Source organism: Pan troglodytes, chromosome 1 (assembly GCF_028858775.2).
Source record: "Pan troglodytes isolate AG18354 chromosome 1, NHGRI_mPanTro3-v2.0_pri, whole genome shotgun sequence".
Classification (NCBI taxonomy): domain Eukaryota; kingdom Metazoa; phylum Chordata; class Mammalia; order Primates; family Hominidae; genus Pan; species Pan troglodytes.
In genome coordinates, this window is record NC_072398.2 from 98,219,321 (window position 1) to 98,239,071 (window position 19,751).

The 19,751-nt window shown below is 50.0% G+C and overlaps 1 protein-coding gene across 2 annotated transcripts; it reads right to left on the reverse strand.

The window, feature by feature from the left end:
• Positions 1–338: 338 nt before the first annotated feature.
• On the reverse strand, positions 339–13,888 carry ANXA9 (annexin A9). Of its 2 annotated transcripts, none has more exons than XM_016926726.4 (14): positions 13,755–13,888; positions 13,524–13,647; positions 12,928–13,018; positions 12,674–12,770; positions 12,039–12,133; positions 11,714–11,827; positions 11,432–11,522; positions 9,707–9,786; positions 9,461–9,520; positions 8,167–8,251; positions 7,937–8,032; positions 7,782–7,840; positions 1,283–1,405; positions 339–717 (listed from the first exon to the last, which is right to left on the reverse strand). In XM_016926726.4, the coding sequence occupies exons 3-14, from the start codon at positions 13,000–13,002 to the stop codon at positions 655–657; spliced, it is 1,038 nt and encodes a 345-aa protein (XP_016782215.3). In that variant the 5' UTR covers positions 13,003–13,018; positions 13,524–13,647; positions 13,755–13,888; the 3' UTR covers positions 339–654. The 2 variants fall into 2 exon arrangements, with proteins under 2 accessions (XP_016782215.3, XP_016782219.3); XM_016926730.4 differs by having other exon boundaries at positions 13,524–13,620; positions 13,755–13,860.
• Between the last annotated feature and the right edge of the window lie 5,863 nt (positions 13,889–19,751).

Genomic DNA, 19,751 nt, shown 5'->3' on the forward strand with positions numbered 1-19,751 from the left:
GGGTTGTGCTCTCCACTAACCCAAGAATTCCCATGCTGGGGAGGGTAGCTTGGCCCTCCGCTTGCTTCCCAGTTCATACAGATGGTCCTTTGCTCCCTCTATTTCTCACCTTGTTCTAATGCCTGTTTCTCAATTATTTTGCCTGAAGTTTCCTGGAGAATGAGGGTGAGGGGAGACCTGGAGTGGGAGACCTGGGTGTGGATTACTGTAGCACTAAGGCAAAACAGGATTCCTGCGGAATAGCCAAGTGCACATCAAAGGCACCTCCAACTCCAGTGCCTCTTCCCGGTCCATGTCCTGCTCCACCCAACCTTCAATCAGGGAACACAAACAACAGCGAAGTTTGCCAAAAGAATTCGAGTATCAGTGAGATGTTCTGGCCAGGGTACAGGAGGGATGAGTGAGGCAGAAACTATCAAAGAAAACTCATTTCCCCACACCCAAGAAGGAGCTGGATGACCCAGGTACAGATATAATTTTGAGATGGGAAAATTAAGGGATTTTAAAGAAACAGTTCCAGCCTCAACAAGAAGCTAGAGAATGTGGTGCTCAGTGAGGGATTATCCTACTTGGAGGCCCAGCTGGTCTCCCAGGTTCAGCCAAACACGGAAATCTCAGATCCTCGGATGTCATGTGGGGTGGGGCAGGGAAGTCTCACATGTCTTCAGCCCTGCACAAGGCCAGGAGGGCTGACTGGCAATCCCCTTTCACTGCATCCTGCAGACAAGGGAATTCAGTGTTAGAAAGATCCACCACCACTATGGCCCAAGTGCTCTCTCCCCTCCTTTGGGCTGGTCCATCACAGCTCATCTGGGAGGGAAGGGTCCTCCCGGGAGCTCAGAGTCCTGCACTACATTAACCAAAGACTCCTGGGTTTTCTTTTTTTTTTTAAGATGGAGTCTTGCCCTGTCGCCCAGGTGGGAATGCAGTGGCACGATCTTGGCTCACTGCAACCTCTGCCTTCTGGGTTCAAGCGACTCTCCTGCCTCAGCCTCCTGAGTAGCTGGGATTACAGGTGCACGCCACCATGCCTGGCTAATTTTTGTATTTTTAGTAGAGACGGGGTTTCACCATGTTGGTCAGGCTGGTCTTGAACTCCTGACCTCGTGATCCGCCCACCTCAGCCCCCCAAAGTGCTGGGATTACAGGCGTGAGCCACTGTGCCTGGCTAACTACTGGGTTTTCTATGGGGCAAGAATATGCTCAGCTGTGTGCAGGGAGTGAGGGTGGAGGTGAGGAGTGAAGGCCTGAGGCTCCAGGCTAAGAAGTAGCCAAGTTTCACCTGGAGAGAAGAGTAGAGGGACTTCCCAAATTTCTTCTTGAACTCAGCTCTGATACTCAGAAGGTCAGTCTCACATCGAGAGATAAGGATGCGAATCAGGACTTGGTAATTGGGCTCAGTTTCCTAGTAGGGGAAGAAAGAGATGGGGGGTAGTTAGTGAGAGTCTTACTGAGAGTAGGGGTTGAATGGCTTGGAGGGTTATTGTAGGAAGGGGAGGAAAGGTGGGAGTCAAGGGATAAGAGTGTACATTATACATTATCTCGGGACAAAAGTTATGTTTGTCCGTCCTCATGGAAGATGACACAGCAGGAAAGATCAGTCTCTGTGGGGGCAGCTTGAGTATTTGTTTCTTTCCACATGTCTTTCCTGCCCCTACCATTAGCTTAGAGCTGTGTACCTCCAGAATTTGGTGGTGAGCAGCTCCAAAGATAGGTACACCAGGAAGGCTAGAAAAGATTTGGTGCATATAAAGACTGCCAGCATGAAAACCAGGAAAACTGCTTTTAACTTTCAAGTTTGTGAATATCCAAGGAGGATATACCTGCCCTATCCCTAAACTGAGCTGATGAGGCTCTGATAGGGTTCAAGGTTGTGTGACTTCTAGTTCTGATTCCAACCCAATAGGGCCATCTCACAGCCCCATCTCTGCGTATTAGTTTCTCCGGTTGGACCCTTAGGCTGAAACATTGCTATCTTCCTCCTGTACATGCAGCAGGCCTGTTTTTTGGCTAAAGAAAGTAATGAAAGGTTCAGTTTAGAAATAACAAGCCAGGCACAGTGGCTCATGCCTGTAATCCCAGCACTTTGGGAGGACGAGGCGCGTGGATCATCTGAGGTCAGGAGTTCGAGACCAGCCTGACCAAAATGGTGAAACCCTGTCTCTACTAAAAATACAAAAATAAGCCGGGCATGGTGGTGGGTGCCTGCAATCCCAGCTACTTGGGAGGCTGAGGCAGGAGAATTGCTTGAACCCAGGAGGCGGAGGTTGCAGTGAGCCGAGATCGCGCCACTGCACTCCAGCCTGGGCAAGAAGAGCAAAACTCCGTCTCAAAAAAAAAAAAAAAAAAAAAGAAAGAAAGAAAAAAAAAAAGAAATAACAGGCCAGGTGTGGTGGCTCATGCCTGTAATCCCAGAATTTTGGGAGGCCAAGGCAAGCAGATCATTTATGGTCAGGAGTTCGAGACCAGCCTGGCCAACATGGTGAAACCCCGTCTCTATTAAAACTACAAAAATTAGCCAGGTGTGGTGGTGGGTGCCTATAATCCCAGCTACTGAGGAGGGTGAGGTAGGAGAATTGCTTGAACCTGGGAGGCGGACGTTGCAGTAAGCTGAGATCACACCACTGCACTCCAGCCTGGGACAGCGCAAGACTCCGTCTCAAAAAAAAAAAAAAAAGAAAAGAAAAGAAAAGAAATAACACAGGTACAAGTCATCAAAATCCTGAATTATAATTGATTATACTAAGTAATGTGTTGTTATGAGAGATTTTTAAATAAAAACTTTTAATTGTAAAATTCCTGTTTTTTTTTTTTTCTGTGCACCAGTGTTGTCATCAATTCCTAATATCCTCATTTTCAGAGTTTCCTGAGTCACTTTACTCACAAGACTCTTCCCAGAACTGCCTACAACACATACTTAGGGCATCCCAATAGATCATAAACTCCTTTGACAAAACAAAAGAAAATGAAGTAAAACAGGATGCTCCAATTCATTTAGACTCATTACCTAATTGTCAGTGGACCTAATGTCTACTTCATTTTAACTTTTATGCATCATTAGTTTTGTATTGTCATAAAGATTGCCAATTGCTCCCCAGTATCCATTCTTCTCTTCTTCCAACGCTTGTTACTCTAAAGTTACAGAATTGGGCAAGAGTCACTCATTAACTGAATACTCTCATTGTTGTACAAGTATTCTTTTTTCTTGCTCTGTCGCCCAGAGTGGAATGCAGTGGCGTCAATTCAGCTCACTGCAACCTCCCCCTCCCAGGTTCAAGCAAGTCTCCTGCCTCAGCCTCCCAAGCAGCTGGGACTATAGCATGTGCCAAACGCCCAGCTAATTTTTTTATTTTTAGTACAGGTGGGGTTTTACCATGTTGGCCAGGCTGGTCTCAAACTCCTGACCTCAAGTGATCTGCTCGCTTCAGCCTCCGAAAGTGCTGGGATTACAGGTGTAAGCCACCGCACCTAGCCTTAAATATATCTATATCTATATCTATATCTATGTATCTATCTATCTATCTATCTATCTATCTATCTATCTATCTATCTATATGGTTGGTTTGTTTGTTTAGATGGAGTCTCACTCTGTTACCCAGGCTGGGGTGCAGTGGTGCGATCTCAGGTCACTGTAACCTCTGCCTCCCAGGTTCAAGCAATTCTCCTATCTCAGCCTCCCAAGTAGCTGGAAATACAGGTGCACACCACCACACCTAGCTAATTTTGTATATTTAGTAGAGACGGGGTTTCACCATGTTGGTCAGGCTGGTCTCGAACTCCTGACCTCGGGTGATTCACCTGCCTTGGCCTCCCAAAGTGCTGGGATTACAGGCATGAGCCACCATGCCTGGCCTAATTATAATACTTAATCGTATACCTGGCATTGCATATGGCCCTAGGATCTTCACCAGGAACATTAATTTTTACTACAGATTGGTGGAAATTTGTCCTGAATCAGCCATTGCTGATTTTCTGAAGGTTGTTTTTCTGAATAAATATTCTTCACAATTTATGTTTTCATATATCTACATATCTCTCATAAAATAATAATACAGGCTGGACATGGTGGCTCACGCCTGTAATCCCAGCACTTTGGAAGACTGAGGCTGGTGGATCACCTGAGGCCAGGAGTTTGAGACCAGCCTGGTCAACATGGTGAAACCCTGTCTCTACTAAAAATACAAAAATTAGCCGGGCGTGGTGGCGGGCGCCTGTAATCTCAGCTACTCAGGAGGCTGAGGCAGGAGAATTGCTGGAACCCAGGAGGCAGAGGTTGCAGTGAGCCAAGATCGCGCCATTGCACTCCAGCCTGGGTGACAGAGCAAGCCTCCATCTTAAAAAAGAAAAAAAAAAAAAGTTTGCCACCAGCGTGGCCAACATGGTGAAACCCTGTTTCTACTAAAAACAAAAAAATTAGCCGGATGTGGTGGTGGGCAACTATAGTTCCAGCTACTTGGGAGGGTGAGGCAGGAGAATTGCTTGAACCCAGGAGGTGGAGGTTGCAGTGAGCCAAGATCGTGCCACTGCACTCCAGCCTAGCGACAGAGTGAGACTCCATCTCAAAGGAAAAAAAAAAAGAAGAAGAAGGCCGGGCGCCTTGGCTCAGGCCTGTAATCCCAGCACTTTGGGAGGCTGAGGCGTGTGGATCACGAGATCAGGAGTTAAGGACCAGCCTGACCAACATGGTGAAACTCCGTCTCTACTAAAAACACAAAAATTAGCCAGGCATGGTGGTGAGCACCTGTAATCCCAGCTACTCGGGAGGCTGAGGCAGAAGAATCGCTTGAACTCGGGAGGCAGAGGTTGCAATGAGCCGAGATCGCGCCACTGCACTCCAGCCTGGTCGACAGAGTGAGACTCGATCTAAAAAAATAAAAATAAAAATAAATAAAAAGAATAATACAGATGTATCATGATTTTTTCCTTATTTATTTATTTTATATTTGTTTGTTTATTTATTATTATTATGTTTTTTTTTAGAGATGGAGCATCACTCTGTTGCCCAGGCTGGAGGGCAGTGGCGCGATCTCGGCTCATTGCAAGCTCCGCCTCCTGGGTTCAAGCCATTCTCCTGCCTTAGCCTCCAGAGTAGCTGGGACTACAGGCGCCCGCCACCACGCCTGGCTAATTTCTGTATTTTCAGTAGAGACAGGGTTTTACCTTGTTAGCCAGGATGGTCTCGATCTCCTGACCTCGTGATCCGCCCGCCTCGGCCTCCCAAAGTGCTGAGATTACAGGCATGAGCCACCATGCCTGGCCTGTTTATTTATTTTTTTTGAGGCAGGTCTCACTTTGTCACCCAGACTGGAGCGCAGTGGCGTCACCTCGGCTGACCGCAACCTCTGCTTCCCAGGCTCGAGATTCTCCTGCTTCAGCCTCCCAAGTAGCTGAGATTACAGGCGCTCACCACTACCCCCTGGCTAATTTTTGTATTTTTAGTAGAGATGGGGTTTCACCATGTTGGCCAGGCTGGTCTTGAACTCCTGGCCTCAAATAATCCACCCGCCTCAGCCTACCAAAGTCCTGGGATTACAGGCATGCGCCACAGCGCCCAGCCTGAGTTTTTCCTTTTTAGCAACAATTCAGAATTAGCCAGATATGGTGGCCTACGCCTGTAATCCCAGCTACTTAAGACACAGAGGCCAGAGAATCACTTGAACCCAGAAGGTGAAGGTTGCAGTGAGCTGAGATCACGCCACTGCACTCCAGCCTAGGCAACAGAGCCAGACTCTATCTCAAAAAAAAAATTTTTTTTTCAGAAAAATGGGCCTATGTTATTTTCTGACTACCACTTCTTTTTTTCTTTTTTTGAGACAGGGTCTTGCTCTGTTACCCAGGCTGAAGTGCAGTGGAGTAATCACAGCTCACTGTAACTTCTAATTCATGGGCTCAAGCAATCCTCCCACCACATCCTCCTGAGTAGTTGGGACTAGAGGCAGGTGCCACCATGCCTGGCAAATTTTCTTCTTATTTTTGTAGAGACGAGTTCTTGCTATGTCGCCTAAGTTGGTCTTGAACTCCTGACCTCAAGCGCTCCTCCCACCTTAGCTTCCCAAAGTGCTAGGATTACAGGTGTGATCCACCATGCTTGGCCCCTGACTACTACTTCTAAGATAAATCTTTTATCTACACTCAAGAGTGTGGGTCTTGTAATCCAAATACACTACAAAATCATCTACTGCTGGGATAGTTTGTATTTATGACAGGAATTTGGACAGATAAGTACAACTCTTCAAATGAATCTTAGTGTTGACTCATTATAATAATACAGGCTTTATTGGGCAAGTATAATAATCTACTGTCAAGATAGAAATCTCTAGATGACAGAACAATTGCTTATATTTACTAACTTTTGGGCAATCATCAACATGGCATGATGGCTTCTCAACCAGTCTACAGAAAGCTATTCCATCTGCCAAAATGATAACTACTTTTTTAGTCTGACTGTGTCACCCAGGCTGGAGTGCAGTGGCATGATCTCGGTTCACTACAACCTCCGCCTCCCAGGTTCAAGCAATTCTCCTGCCTCAGACTCCCAAGTAGCTGGAATTACAGGTGCCTGCCACCATGCCTGGCTAATTTTTGTATTTTTAGTAAAGACAGGGTTTCACCACGTTGGCCAGGCTGGTCTCGAACTCCTGACCTCAAGTGATCCATCCACCTTGGCCTCCCAAAGTGCTGGGATTATAGGCGTGAGCCACTGCGCCCTTCCTGAACTTTTTATTTATAGATTTTGGGGGACAGTTCTACTAATAGGAGACCTAATTCAATCAACAGAATAACTGGATTCTATTGGTGGAAGCACTCAAGCCACAGTCAGCAGTTTAAGTACGGATAATATGGGCTGGGCGCAGTGGCTCACGCCTGTAATCCTAGCACTTCGGGAGGCCGAGACAGGTTGATGACCTGAGGTCAGGAGTTTGAGACCAGCCTGACCAACATGGTGAAACCGCATCTGCTAAAAATACAAAAAATTAGGATAATGTGGTGGCAGGCGCCTGTAATCCCAGCTATTTGGGAGGCTGAGGCAGGAAAATCGCTTAAATCCAGGAGGCGGAGGTTGCCATGAGCCGAGATTGTGCCACTGCACTCCAGCCTCCAGCCTGGGCAACAAGAGTGAAACTCCATCTCAAAAAAAAAAAAAAAAAAGTATGGATAATGTGGAACAAAATCTGACCAGCGTGGAGAAAGGGGGCCTTGGGTGCTAAGAGCACTTATCGTATAGCTGACAAGGATGGTCAATATCTTACATCGTGAAGTGTTGTGTAGGGAGACTGTATAACTTACTAGCTACGTGACCTCAAGCAAGGTACTTAACTTCTCTGGGCTTCAGTTTTTTCATCTATAAGATACGGATGGATATGGTTGTGAGGATTAATTGAAATATGTGTGCCCTGCTCAGGATAGGCTGTGGCACACAATCAGCACCTGCAAAATGCCAGCCCTTGTCATTATTCTTGCTAGTGTTATCACCATCACTCTGGCAACAACTAAGCCTGCACAAGGCACTGTCTTACAGAGCAGATTCATATCTCTATTTGGCCACCTAGACATTAACAAGGCCAAAATGTTAGTTTCAGGGCCCCTGGGAGCCAACTAAGTTAGTTCTCACCACAGCTCATTCCTCCACCCCTGTGTAAGCCCTGGTGTGTAAGCCCTGGGAAGGAGAGCAGCTTGAGGTTTAGATGGTGTATATAGGATGGTTACATAAGCAGCAAGCTGAGACTTCCTCTCTCCTCCCCAGTTTCTGTTCTGGGGAGGGAAAGGAGTGCCCCTCTCACCTGGAGGGCTTGATGAAGTTTGTCAGCAAAGTACAGCGGTGTGTTCTTGATCACCGAAGCTGGAAACAAAGATGGAAGGATGGAGGTTCACAACTAGGACCACAATCTCCCATCCCAAGAGAGACTTACTTCACAAATCCTGAGTAGGCCCCTACCTAGGCCGAGCAGAGCCACCTGAGCATCTCCATGGAAATGGTTCTGGACAGCCTCCTCCAGCTCTTGCCCAGTGCTCCGCTGGTACTGATCAAACACTTGTGTGTGTAGGAGGCAGTTAGAAAGATGGATGGGGGATTAATTATCTCTGGAAAGGATGGGCCCTCCCCACCTTCCTCAGCCCAAACTGATCATTAGAGCAAGCTAGGGGGACAAGAAGGCTTGTGTGTACCTCGGATGAGGTGTTCAGGATTTCGCTGGGTGAAGACTGGGACCCATGTTTCCTCTCTGCTAGGTCCTTCTGCCCGCTGCAGTGCCTAGGAGGGAGGAATGAATCAGGGAGGAGTCAATCAGGATCATTGGTTGGGGCCTAGGGAGCCATGGGTATGACGTTCCAGAATCTATCATCATCATGATGGAAATGGGATTGAGGGTGGAAAAGGAATTTTTTTTTTTTTTTTTTTTTGAGAAGGACTCTCATTCTGTCACCCAGGCTGGAGTGCAATGGTGTGATCCCAGCTCACCACAACCTCTGCCTCCCAGGTTCAAGTGATTCTCCAGGCTCAGCCTCCTGAGTAGCTGGGATTACAGGCACTCACCATCATGCCTGGCTAATTTTTGTATTTTTAGTAGAGACGGGATTTCACCATGTTGGCTAGGCTGGTTTCGAACTCCTGACCTCAAGTGATCCACCTGTCTCGGCCTCCCAAATTGTTGGGATTATAGGTGTGAGCCACCACAACCAGCCAGAAAGTTTATTTTAACCCGTAAACTAGGTTTGTGTGTGTGCGTGTGTGTGTGTGTGTGTGAGAGAGAGAGAGAGAGAGCGAGAGAGATGGGGTCTCTCTCTGTCACCCAGGCTGGAGTGCAGTGGCATGACCAGGGCTTACCTCAGCCTCAACTTCCCAGGCTCAAGCGATCCTCCCACCTCAGCCTCCTAGCTAGCTGGAACTACAGGTGCAGCTAATTTTTAAAAATATTTTGTGGAGATAGAGTCTCACTATGTTGCCTAGGCTGGTCTTGGACTCCTGGGCTCAAGTGATCCTCTTGTTTCAGCCTCCCAAAGTGCTGGGATTACAGGTATAAGCCACCATGCCTGGCCTACTAGTTGTTTTTATTTATGTTTTTTTATCTTATGTTTTTTATTTTTTAAGAAAGAAATAGGGCTAAGAGAGGGCTCTGCTCTTACAGCCTCACAGCTCTATTCACTGATTTGGAAAAATCCTGGTACCCGAGGATTAAATAATCCCCAAAAGGTCTGAGGCGGCTTTCTGCCCCCAAACGCTCATGAGAGGAGAATATGTCAGTTGATGGGCTCAGGAGTCAGAGGCTAGATGAGTGAAAAGGCTTCAGCTATGACGCTACCTGACACCTCCTGCCCCTACCACATAACTGAGAACTCCCTCTCCAAGGCAGGGATGGGTTTGTGGGAAAAATGGGCACGTAGGTCACCGGCTCTAAGATATGGTGGAGGAAGGCATCTTATGTGCATGGCGGCTGTGCACACTCCTAAACCCCCTGCTCACCTGGACATCTTGTTCTGCCAGATTATAGTCAATGATTCCAGAGTAGCTGTCACGGCCCCCCTAGGAGGAGAAACTGTTCTTAGAGGGCTCTTTGAAGGGCACCTTTTTATCTTCAGACCAACAAGCGAAGGCTGGTCTCCCCTAAAGCCCTCTCTTGTCCATTACAGGACAGCAATGCTCCCTGCTCCAGCGTGTCTCCTTGCCTGGTGAACGTGACTCCCTTCCTTGCAGGTCAGTCCTCCTCACCTTGGCCAGGGCCAAGAGCAGGTCCTGCAAGATGCCACTGGTCTCAGATGTGATGTCATCCACAGCCTCCACCTGGAAATCTGGGGTGGGGTGAGGAGCTCTCTGAATCCTCCTGAGTTTTCCTAGTGTAGATATCCCCAGGACCTGCCAAATGCCTGACCCGCTATACCCTGCCAGCCCTGCTAGCCCCTGCTTGGAGTAGCTTGATGGCTGCTAATTCCCAGGATGTAAGGCACAAGTACCATCACGGCCACTCTAAAAACATCTCTAAGTTGTGAGGTGTGCAGTGGCTTCATCACCAAGCACCAACCTGCTGGGCAGGAGGCAACCATTATTAGAGTTGGGGCCAGGCAGTGAAGAAGAGCTAGGGAAACCTGTATTATAACACAAGATGGTTAGGACCTGGCACCCTCATTGGAGGTAAGGAAAAATGATATGAGAGGTGGGATATGAGGAAGGAAAAGAGCAGGAAAGGGAGAAAAGGAAAGAGAAAAGGGAAACAGATGCAAGAAGGAAGGAAGGTAGGAGAGGGATTAAGAACATAGGCCACGGCCAGGGCGGTGGCTCATGCCTGTAATCCCAGCACTTTCAGAGGCTGAGGCAGGAGATGGCTTGAGCCCAGAAGTTCGAGACCAGCCTGGACAACACAGCGAAACCCCATCTCTACAAAAAATACAAAATTTAGCTGGGCATGGTGGTGGCACACCTGTAGTCCCAGCTACTTAGGAGGCTGAGGTGGGAGGATTGATTGAGCCCAGGAGGGTCAAGGCTGCAGTGAGCCATGATGACATCACTGCACAGCCTAGGCTACAGGGCAAGACCTTGTCTCAAAAGAAGAACATAGGCCAAGATTAGACATCAAAGGAAAATTGGGGAAAGCAAGAAAAAGAGGTAGGGGTGGGGGGAAGGGGTGGTAAGATGAGGATGGGAAAAAGCCACAAATTAGTGGGTGAGACACTTGTAGCCAAGCAAGGCCAGCCATCAGGGACATGAAAAGTGACACCCATGACTCAGAGGGCAGATTCCCACCTTTCCCTCAGGCTGCAGCATGGCTGGGTTCAGCTTGGAATGTGGTGTGATGGCAGGGATGGCAAGGGGCTGGGAAGGTGACATGAGTACCTTTGGGACTGTCACTTTGGAATCTGCCTTGGAGCTCCAGATTAAGATGGTTAATCATTGCTTCTCTCTATTTGTGTGTGTGTGTGTGTGTGTGTGTGAGAGAGAGAGAGAGAGACATGCTCTCACTCCTGTCACCCAGGCTGGTGTGCAGTGGCAGTGGCACGATCTCAGCTCACTGCAGCCTCAACTTCCCAAGCTGGGGTGATCCTCCCACCTCAAACTCCTGAGTAGCTGGGACCACAGGCGCACACCACCATGACCAGCTGGTTTTTTTGAATTTTTAGCACAGATGGGGTTTTCCTTTGTTGCCTGTGACTGGTCTTGAACTCCTGGGCTCAAGTGACCTGCCCACCTCAGCCTCCCAAAGTGTTGGGGTGACAGGCATGAGTCACTGTGCCTGGCCTGCTTCTCTTTTTTTAATGATCACATCTGGGTCTCTCCCCTGAGAGACTGAGGCACTGGTGGGGGCAAGAGGAAAGACCCCAAGGGAATAGAACTTAGGCAGCCAGGTTGCCAGATAGCTCACCTATGGGGAGTACAGGAGAGGAGCGGCCTGTCCTATAGCCCCTTCTCCAGCATCTGGGACCCCTCCCTCTATATTCTTACTGTGTTTGTAGACTGCCAGGCACTCCTGCAGCTGGGGTGGGGTTCGAGTGGCAAGAATTTCAATGGCCACGTCCACAGCAGAATCTGAGGCCTACAAGAAATTGGGAGTCTACTCTCAGACTGGCCGTGTCATTAGGATGGCAGACAGAGGGGCTGACGCTGGCTGCTTCTCCTTCTAAGGAACAATATGGGACGACGAGAGGGGGACTCTCGTCTTGCAAAAGCAAGGCTGACAGCCTTCTCCCTTCCCCAGACACCCCAGCAAGTCTCCCCTCCTGCTACCTTCAGAGCTGTCCTCAATTCCTGGGCGTCAAACTGGGCTGTGGGCTGCAGCAGAGCCATCACAATCCTCTCCAGGTTGCCGGAAAGTGCTGCCTGTAGAGACTTCATCAGGTCCTACAATAAATGGTCCTCACAGCAGAGGGACGGGGGTGAGGGGAAGGGCCCCAGAAGTGTGGGGAGGTTTGGGAAGATTTGGCTGGTTTTCATCTCAGGCCCTGTTTAGCCAGGAAGCAGGGGCTGGCCTCAGCGGCTGTTGCTGTCTCTCGAGTCCTCCAGGGGGTTTCTCACCCCAGTCCACTGCTGTGGGAGGTCAGCATGGCCTCACCTGTTGGGTGCGCTCCTGGAAGTTTCGTGAGATGAGCTGCCTTTGCTCTCTGCTCCGGTTGGTCAGCACGTCCACAATGGCACTGCGGTCCACGCCTGAACCGAGATGAGGGCTGTGCTGTGAGCAGGGTCTTTACATAGTGGGATGTTCCTACTCCTTGGAGGAGGGAAGGTGCTCCAGGAGAGGGCTGGGAAGGAAAGGAGCAGGGGCTATATCACCCCCACTTCCATTTTATCTCAAAAGAAGTTGCAAATAAAATGTCAAAACAGCATGCAAATCTGACCCAGACCAAGGCAAAGGTGGCCTGGTGTGGTGGTTAAAAAAAAATATGACTTGGGGGGATCGGCTGACCTAGATGAGAATACTACCTCCGTCATGAGCTGAGTGACCTTGGGCAAGCCTCTTAATCTCCCTGAGCCCCAGTTTCCTCATCTGGAAAATGGAAATAATAAGCCTTGCCTCACAGGGGTGTTGTGAGAATGGGTTTGACACACCTACTGTGGCGCCTGACATACAAGAATGAAGGCGTTCCACAAACATTTCTCCAACATCACTAGTTCCTCCTTCCTGGCTCCTCCTTGGTCTACAGATTGGCTCTAAAAGGCAGTCTCAAGTGCCGGGGGAAAGGGGCTCACCTTGGCCAGTAATGGCCCTCAGTAGCCTCTGCGCATCCTTGTCCACGCTGAAGTTCAAGAAGGTCCTGAGGGTGCCCAGGGTCCCCCACGCTGCAGTCTGCGGGAGCACAGGGTAGTCGGCAAGGGCCAGGGCCAGGCTGCCTACCCCTCCTCAGCATAACCTCAGGGCCTGTCCTCCACTTTCCTGCCTCCCGTCCTCTCACAGCCCGAGCTGAGATACTAAAAGTGATCTCTAAAATCCCAACAGCCCCTACCTTGCTGGCCAGGCCCAGGTGGCTGAGGATCTCCTGGGTGAGGGACGGTGCCATCTTCCCGCCAGTCACAGACATGGTGCTACTGGTTGCCCTGGGGAAGGAAACAGGAGCCCACAGAGCTGAATTTCCTGGCCCTTCAGGGACTCCTTATGACCCCCCCGAGACCCTGGACCCTGGGTTCCAGTCACCTGTTCCTTTCCTTGCTGCAGAAAAAAAGATCAACCTGCTTAGGCTTGGAGCCAGAAATGGAGCTGAAATGGTGAGGTAAGAGGGGAGCCCCCACCTTCCCCACCTCTCCCCGCTCCTTTAGGAAGTGGGGATTGATGCGGGATGCTCCTGGACCAGGCGCCAACCCTCCCTGATGCCAGGGTCAGCACCAAAGCTCCTCAGGCCTTGGTCCGCGGTAGATGCCTCCCTTCTGAGGTCTATGGCCCTCCTTCCTGGGCCTGGCTGGGGTCTCCTGGGCAGTGCAGGGGAGCTGAGGTGAGGTGGCAGGATAACCACGCAGAGTGGGAGACAACTCGAAATAGCATCTTCCCCCACCTGCAGCCCCAGCTGACAAGCAACCCTCAATTCCTGCCTGTACAGCTGCCTACCTGCTCAGCAGCACAGGAGCACAGGCCGGAATCTCTAGGTCAGCAGGTGCAATCTCTTAGCTGATGTGAGCAAGAGTTCTTGCAAGTACGTGGATGCCTGGACAGAAAGGAGGCACTCTCATGCCTGGACAGAAAGGAGGCACTCTCATGTTGGAAAAGGAAAACTCATTTTTCCCTCCCCCAAGCAATCAACAAGCCCTCCTGGCATGGGGCCGTGGGCCCAGTACTTACTCAGAGGTGCCAGAGGTGAGGTGGGTGTCGTTGTTGTGGCCTGGTAGCTTGCCTGTGTGAGCACTGCCTCCGGTGTGGCCTGGTAGAGGAAAGTGGGGGCGTGTGCAGCCTAGGCTGAACAGCCAGTCAGATGACCTCTCTTAGGGACGAACCCAGCAGTTGTCTGACTCTGGCCCCTCCCAGACGTGGGAGAGGACCGGGCTGTACAGAGTCCCACATACAGACACCTTCCTGCCCAGCATCTCTTCTCCCAGGAACTGGGCCTCAATCCATGTGAGTGAACTCCACTCAGCCTCTCAGCGGCTCAGCCTCAAACACAGGAGGCTTTTATGCACTGCCTTCCCTGTGGGTCCAGGTGGGACCACAGAGACCTAGTCTCAAAGTCCAGCTTCTGACCTGGCTCTGCCCCAGCTTCTGACCTGGCTCTGCCTCTGGCTCCAGCTCCCTGGGGGGCAGGTCAGACAGGCTGCAGGCTGATTTCAAGGCTGATAGGGAAAAACCTGTTGGGGCACATACCAGCAGGGCACCCCAGCCTGCACCCCAGAGGGGGTCCCAGCCCAGAAACTCCCTTGACTGCTGCCTTACTAGAGCCAGCTGACCTAGGTGGAGAGTGCCCAGGGATTGTGTATATCTGTGGAGAAGGAAGGGCACAAGTATTTGGGAGTGGAAGTTGATGAACAGAGTCAAGAGAGAAAAATGCAAAGGGTGTTACCTTCAGAGGGAAGCTCTACGCTCCCAAAAGGCAACAGGGAGATGGGGGAGGCTCCCTTGCCTGGTTTCTTAGATTGCTTCTGTTGCCTTTTGGCAGCCTGGGCCCTGTGGCTGTTTTAGCTGCAGGTGATGCAACCCCAGCAGCTGGATTGAGGCTGTCTCTGCACAGAGCAGCAGGTGAACAGCCCTGCGGAGCCCCCGCCCCGCCATGCAGCAACTGCTCCAGCCTCACAGCTGGCTCTCTCAGGTCTAAACACAGCCTCTTTCCTGCCTCCCTGGAGAGCCTGGGTAGGGGCGGGGCACAGAAGCTACAGCCCTGCCTCCACTCACTCCTCTGCCTCTCTCCCAACTCAGGAAGGCCTTCACTGGCATTCCTACATCCCTGGAGGAGGGACCTGCAGTGGCTCCACCACACTGAGTAGACCATGCCGGAGGACACGCCATGAAAGGATATTTCTGTGGCGGTAATCACTGCTCCTCACTTTTCTCTCCTGTTAAAAGGAAAACATGCACCTGTGTCAGAACTGGAGAATGAGGGTTCAATATCCAGCTCTGCCACCTATGTTCTGTAAGCTTCGCTAGTCCTTTCAGCTCTCTAAATGGGAGGATTGAGAGAGACGGCGGCTGTGGGACATGCTGGGGCCTCCGAGGACAGGTTTCCTGGGATGATTAAATGAAGTAATGTGTCCACTAAAGAACTTATCCATGTAACCAAACACCACCTTGTCCCCAAAAACTATTGAACTCATAAAAATAAATAAATAAATAAATAAACAAACAAGGTAATGTGGCCAGGCACGGTGGCTCATGCCTGTAATCCCAGCACTTTGTGAGGCCGAGGCGGGTGGATCATGAGGCAGGAGATCGAGACCAGCCTTGGCTTACACAGTGAAACCCCGTCTCTACTGAAAATACAAAAAATTAGCCAGGCATGGCGGCGCATGCCTGTAATCCCAGCTACTCGGGAGGCTGAGGCAGGAGAATCACTTGAACCTGGGAGGCAGAGGTTGCAGTGAGCTGAGATGGCGCCACTGCACTCCAGCCTGGGCGACAGAGTGAGACTCCGTCTCAAAAAAAAAAAAAAAAAAAAAGTAATCTGTGTAATTGCACGTGGCAGAGAAAAGTGCCCTGTAAAGTAGGGGTATTAGATTAAATAAATAAATATATATACAGGACATGCAACTTAATCAGAATTTCACGTAAATGAGGAATCATTTGTTGGTACAAGTATGACCCAAATATTTCATTAAATATACTAACATTTTTTTTTTTTGAGGCGGAGTCTCTCTCTGTTGCCCAGGCTGGAGTGCAGTGACATTATATTGGCTCACTGCAAGCTCCGCCTCCCGGGTTCAAGCGATTCTCCTGCCTCTGCCTCCCGAGTAGCTGGGATTATAGGCACCTGCCATCATGCCTGGCTAATTTTTTGTATTTTTAGTAGAGATAGGGTTTCACCATGTTGGCCAGGCTGGTCTCGAACTCCTGACCTCAAGTGATCCACCTGCCTTGGACTCCCAAAGTGCTGGGATTACAGGCGTGAGCCACTGCCTGTAATTATTATTTTTTGTTTATCTGAAATTATAGTTTAACAGTGTGTCCTGTATTTCACCTGACAACCCCAAAATGGAACTCAGTCTCAGCGTGGTGGCTAAAAGCAAAGCTTCTGGAGCCAGACTTCTCAGAGTCGGGATTCTGGTCTTCTGTGTGACCTTGGGCAACTATTCTGTGCTCAGTTTCCTCATCATCAACAGACAAGTAATAGTGTTTATGTTATAGGTTGTTGTGAGAATTAAATAACTACAGTGCATATAAAGCACTTAGAAGAGTTCTGGGCACAGCGCCGTTAAGTAGAAATGTCACAATGTTATCAAATATATAACGATAAGTATTGTTATATGGTAACTGTTACTGTTGTTATTACTTACCTCCTTAAGAATTCCGATCTTGGCTCGCTTCTGAAACTTTTCTTGCCAATCCCCAAAATGGCCACAAGAGGGCGCCAGCAGCCACTGAGAGTCTCGAGCCCCCTAGCGGCCCCTTGAGGTCTCTGGCTCCAGCCCCACATATTAAGGGGCTGTCTCAGCCCACTTGGGAAGTGCAGCCTCCTGAGGACGCCAGGTTCCTGGGTGGAATTGGTATGCAGGTAGCATCAGGGGAAGAGCCTCAGGTAGATACCTACTCAGGGGAGCCCCCGAGGCTGACCTCAGACACATGCAGGAGACTGGGTGACCGCAGTTAGGCTGGGTAAACACGGTACTGCAGCTCCGCAGCCGGGGTCCCCCCGGCCCTCGGCTTTCTGTACCCTTCAGAGTTTCTTCTGGCTACCTGCCCAGCAGATTTAGGGAGAACTGAAGGAAGCGTGAGGCCTCCTGTTTCCTCACGCCGAATCTCTCCAAGGGGCTCCTGGCCGGCCTGCCAGGCTGAACTCTGAATTTGGAGAAGACCAACAGAGTCTCAGTCACATGGCAGAAGCGAAGTCCTTGCCTGTGAGGAGTGTGTGTGTGATGCGTTCACAATCGCTGCATTGAAACCTGCTACAAACTCATTCCTCTCCCTAGGTTTTGTTTTGTTCAACTTCTGGGCCGGATTGCAGTTGTTTACAGATGTACTGATCACCTTCCTTTCCCATGTTGTACATTTTAGAATTGCAGAGTTGGAGGAAATCTTAGAGAGGATCTAATCTACCACCTTTTCTTTTCTTTTTTTTGAGACAGAGTCTCACTCTGTTGCCCAGGTTAGAGTGCAATGGCATGATCTCGGCTCATTGCAACCTCTGACTCCCTGGTTCAAGCAATTCTCCTGCTTGAACCTCCTGAGTAGCTGGGATTACAGGCATGCACCACCATGCCCAGCTAATTTTTGTATTTTTAGTAGAGACAGTGTTTCACCATGTTGGCCAGGCTGGTCTTGAACTCCTGACCTTGTGATCCGCCCGCCTCGGCCTCCCAAAGTGTTGGGATTACAGGCATGAGCCACTGTGCCCAGCCTCTAATCTACTACCTTTTCATTACTGACTCAAGGAGTCCGAGTGACTTCCCGAGGCCATGGAGTTGGAACTAGCATCCATGTTTCTCAGCTGCCTCTCAGTGTTTTCTTCATCCCACAATGCAGGCAAGGCAGATTTGGGCTCCCTCTCAGTGGAATACAGGGGAAAGGCAGCCACATACACCGCCTCCACTGTTCATGCATGTCCACCTCTTCAGCCTCCAAGTCCCACATTGCTTTTATTTATTTATTGAGACCGAGTCTTACTCTGACACCCAGGCTGGAGTGCAGTGGTGTGATCTCAGCTCACTGTAACCTCCGCCTCCCAGGTTCAAGTGATTCTCCTTCCTCAGCCTCCCGAGTAGCTGGGATTACAGGGCCTACCACCACACCCAGCTAATTTTTGTATTTTTAGTAGAGACGGGGTTTCACCATGTTGGCCAGGCTGGTCCCAAACTCTTGACCTCAGGTTATCCGCCCACCTCAGCCTCCCAAAGTGCTGGAATTATAGGCATGAATCACTGCACCCAGCCTTTTATTTATTTATTTTTGAGACGGAGTCTCACTCTGTTGCCAGGCTGGAGGGCAGTGGCATGATCTCGGCTCACTGCAACCTCACCCTCCTAGGTTCAAGCAATTCTCCTGCCTCAGCCTCCAAAGTAGCTGGAACTACAGGCATGTGCCACCATGCCTAGCTAACTTTTGTATTTTTAGTAGAGATAAGGTTTCACCATGTTGGCCAGGCTGGTCTTGAACTCCTGACCGCAGGTGATCCACCCACCTCGGCCTCCCAAAGTGTTGGGATTACAGGCATAAGCCACCACGCCTGGTCCCTACATTGCTTTTCTGCAAATACTTTCCATTGCCTGATTTCAGAATACATAGAAACTCCTCTTGGCTATTTTACCTCTCTGTTAGGAAATGTTTCCTCCCCGAAACTCCTGGCCCCTGAATCTCTATTAGGTACTAGCTAGGCTCTGCTTCTTACCCAAATAGACTTCAGTGTTAACAGTTTCACCTGACCTGAAAATCCTACCTTCCACATTTGGGCTCCCTGTATGCTTGCCCATCCACAAAGCCTGCCCAGATAGCTAAACTCGGGGCTGAAGGCCTGGAGATGGCCTGTCCTCTCCTTGGGACAGTTCAGCAGCCCATACAGAGGAAGTGAGTCACTGCAAGGCAGGCAGCACTTGGGGCACTGTGGGCGTGGCCATGCCAGCCTACGTGTTGGGGGATGGGTTGGAAGGGTGGTGATCACAGTCTCCGGTCCAGCCAAGGCAAGCGGTGTGTGTGCTCCCCAAGCGTGCTGACAAAGCTGGTCGCATCATCCCGGTGCTGGCTGAGGCCCAGTTTCCCCTTCTCCATCCACCTCCTCTTTTGTCTCCTGGGGGAGGAATATACCCTCTTATCTTTATTTCTCAGGCCCTGGTTATCCAACTTCTGCCCCAGAACTTCCCCTCCCCACTGCTATCTTAAAAAAAAGAAAAAAAAGTTAACCAGTCTTCAGTTCTCCTGAGGAAGCATTTGAAAAGTCTGGTAGGGACTACAGGAAAGCCTGGCACTTAGGAAAACCACAAGAAAGGGATTCAGAACTAAAAGAAGGAAGATGAATAGGACGGAGGTGTGGAGAGTGTTAGAGACCCGAAGGTGAGCTGCGGCCCAAAGAGCCCTGGAACTATGCTGGAAAAAAGGTGTGTAGGTGTGTAGCAGATAAGGACTCTGGGGAGAGCACTGAAGAAAGGAAGAGGGAACTTTGGAATTAGAAGGCTGAAGGAGGAGAGTTCCAAGCGGGTAGAAAGAGACAATTGGGATGCAAGGTGGCTCACGCTTGTAATCCCAGCACTTTGAAAGGCCAAGGTGGGTGGATGGTTTGAGCTCAGGAGTTCACGACCAGCGTGAGCGACATGGTGAAATCTCAAAAATACAAAAATTAGCCGGGCGTGGTGGCGTCGCCTGTGGTCCCTGCTACTTGGGAGGCTGAGGTGGAGGATAGCTTGAGCCTGGAAGGTCGAGGCTGCAGTGACAGAGTGAGACCTCCTCTCCAAAGGGGGAAAAAAAAAAGAAAGGAAAGAAAGATACAATGGAAGATATGCTAATAAGGGAGGGAGGAGAAAAACACAGCTGGAGGGGTTGCTGGAAACTGGGAGATCAGGCAGGCCTGGGGCTTAGAAAAGCCTAGAGAAACCCTGGGAGCTGGTTAGGGGCCACCACTCTCATCTTTCCCATGGTGTGTCAGGGCTGCGGGTCCCCCTGAAAAGAGAGGCAGAACAAACAGTTGGGTCAGACAGCCTCTACCTCCTT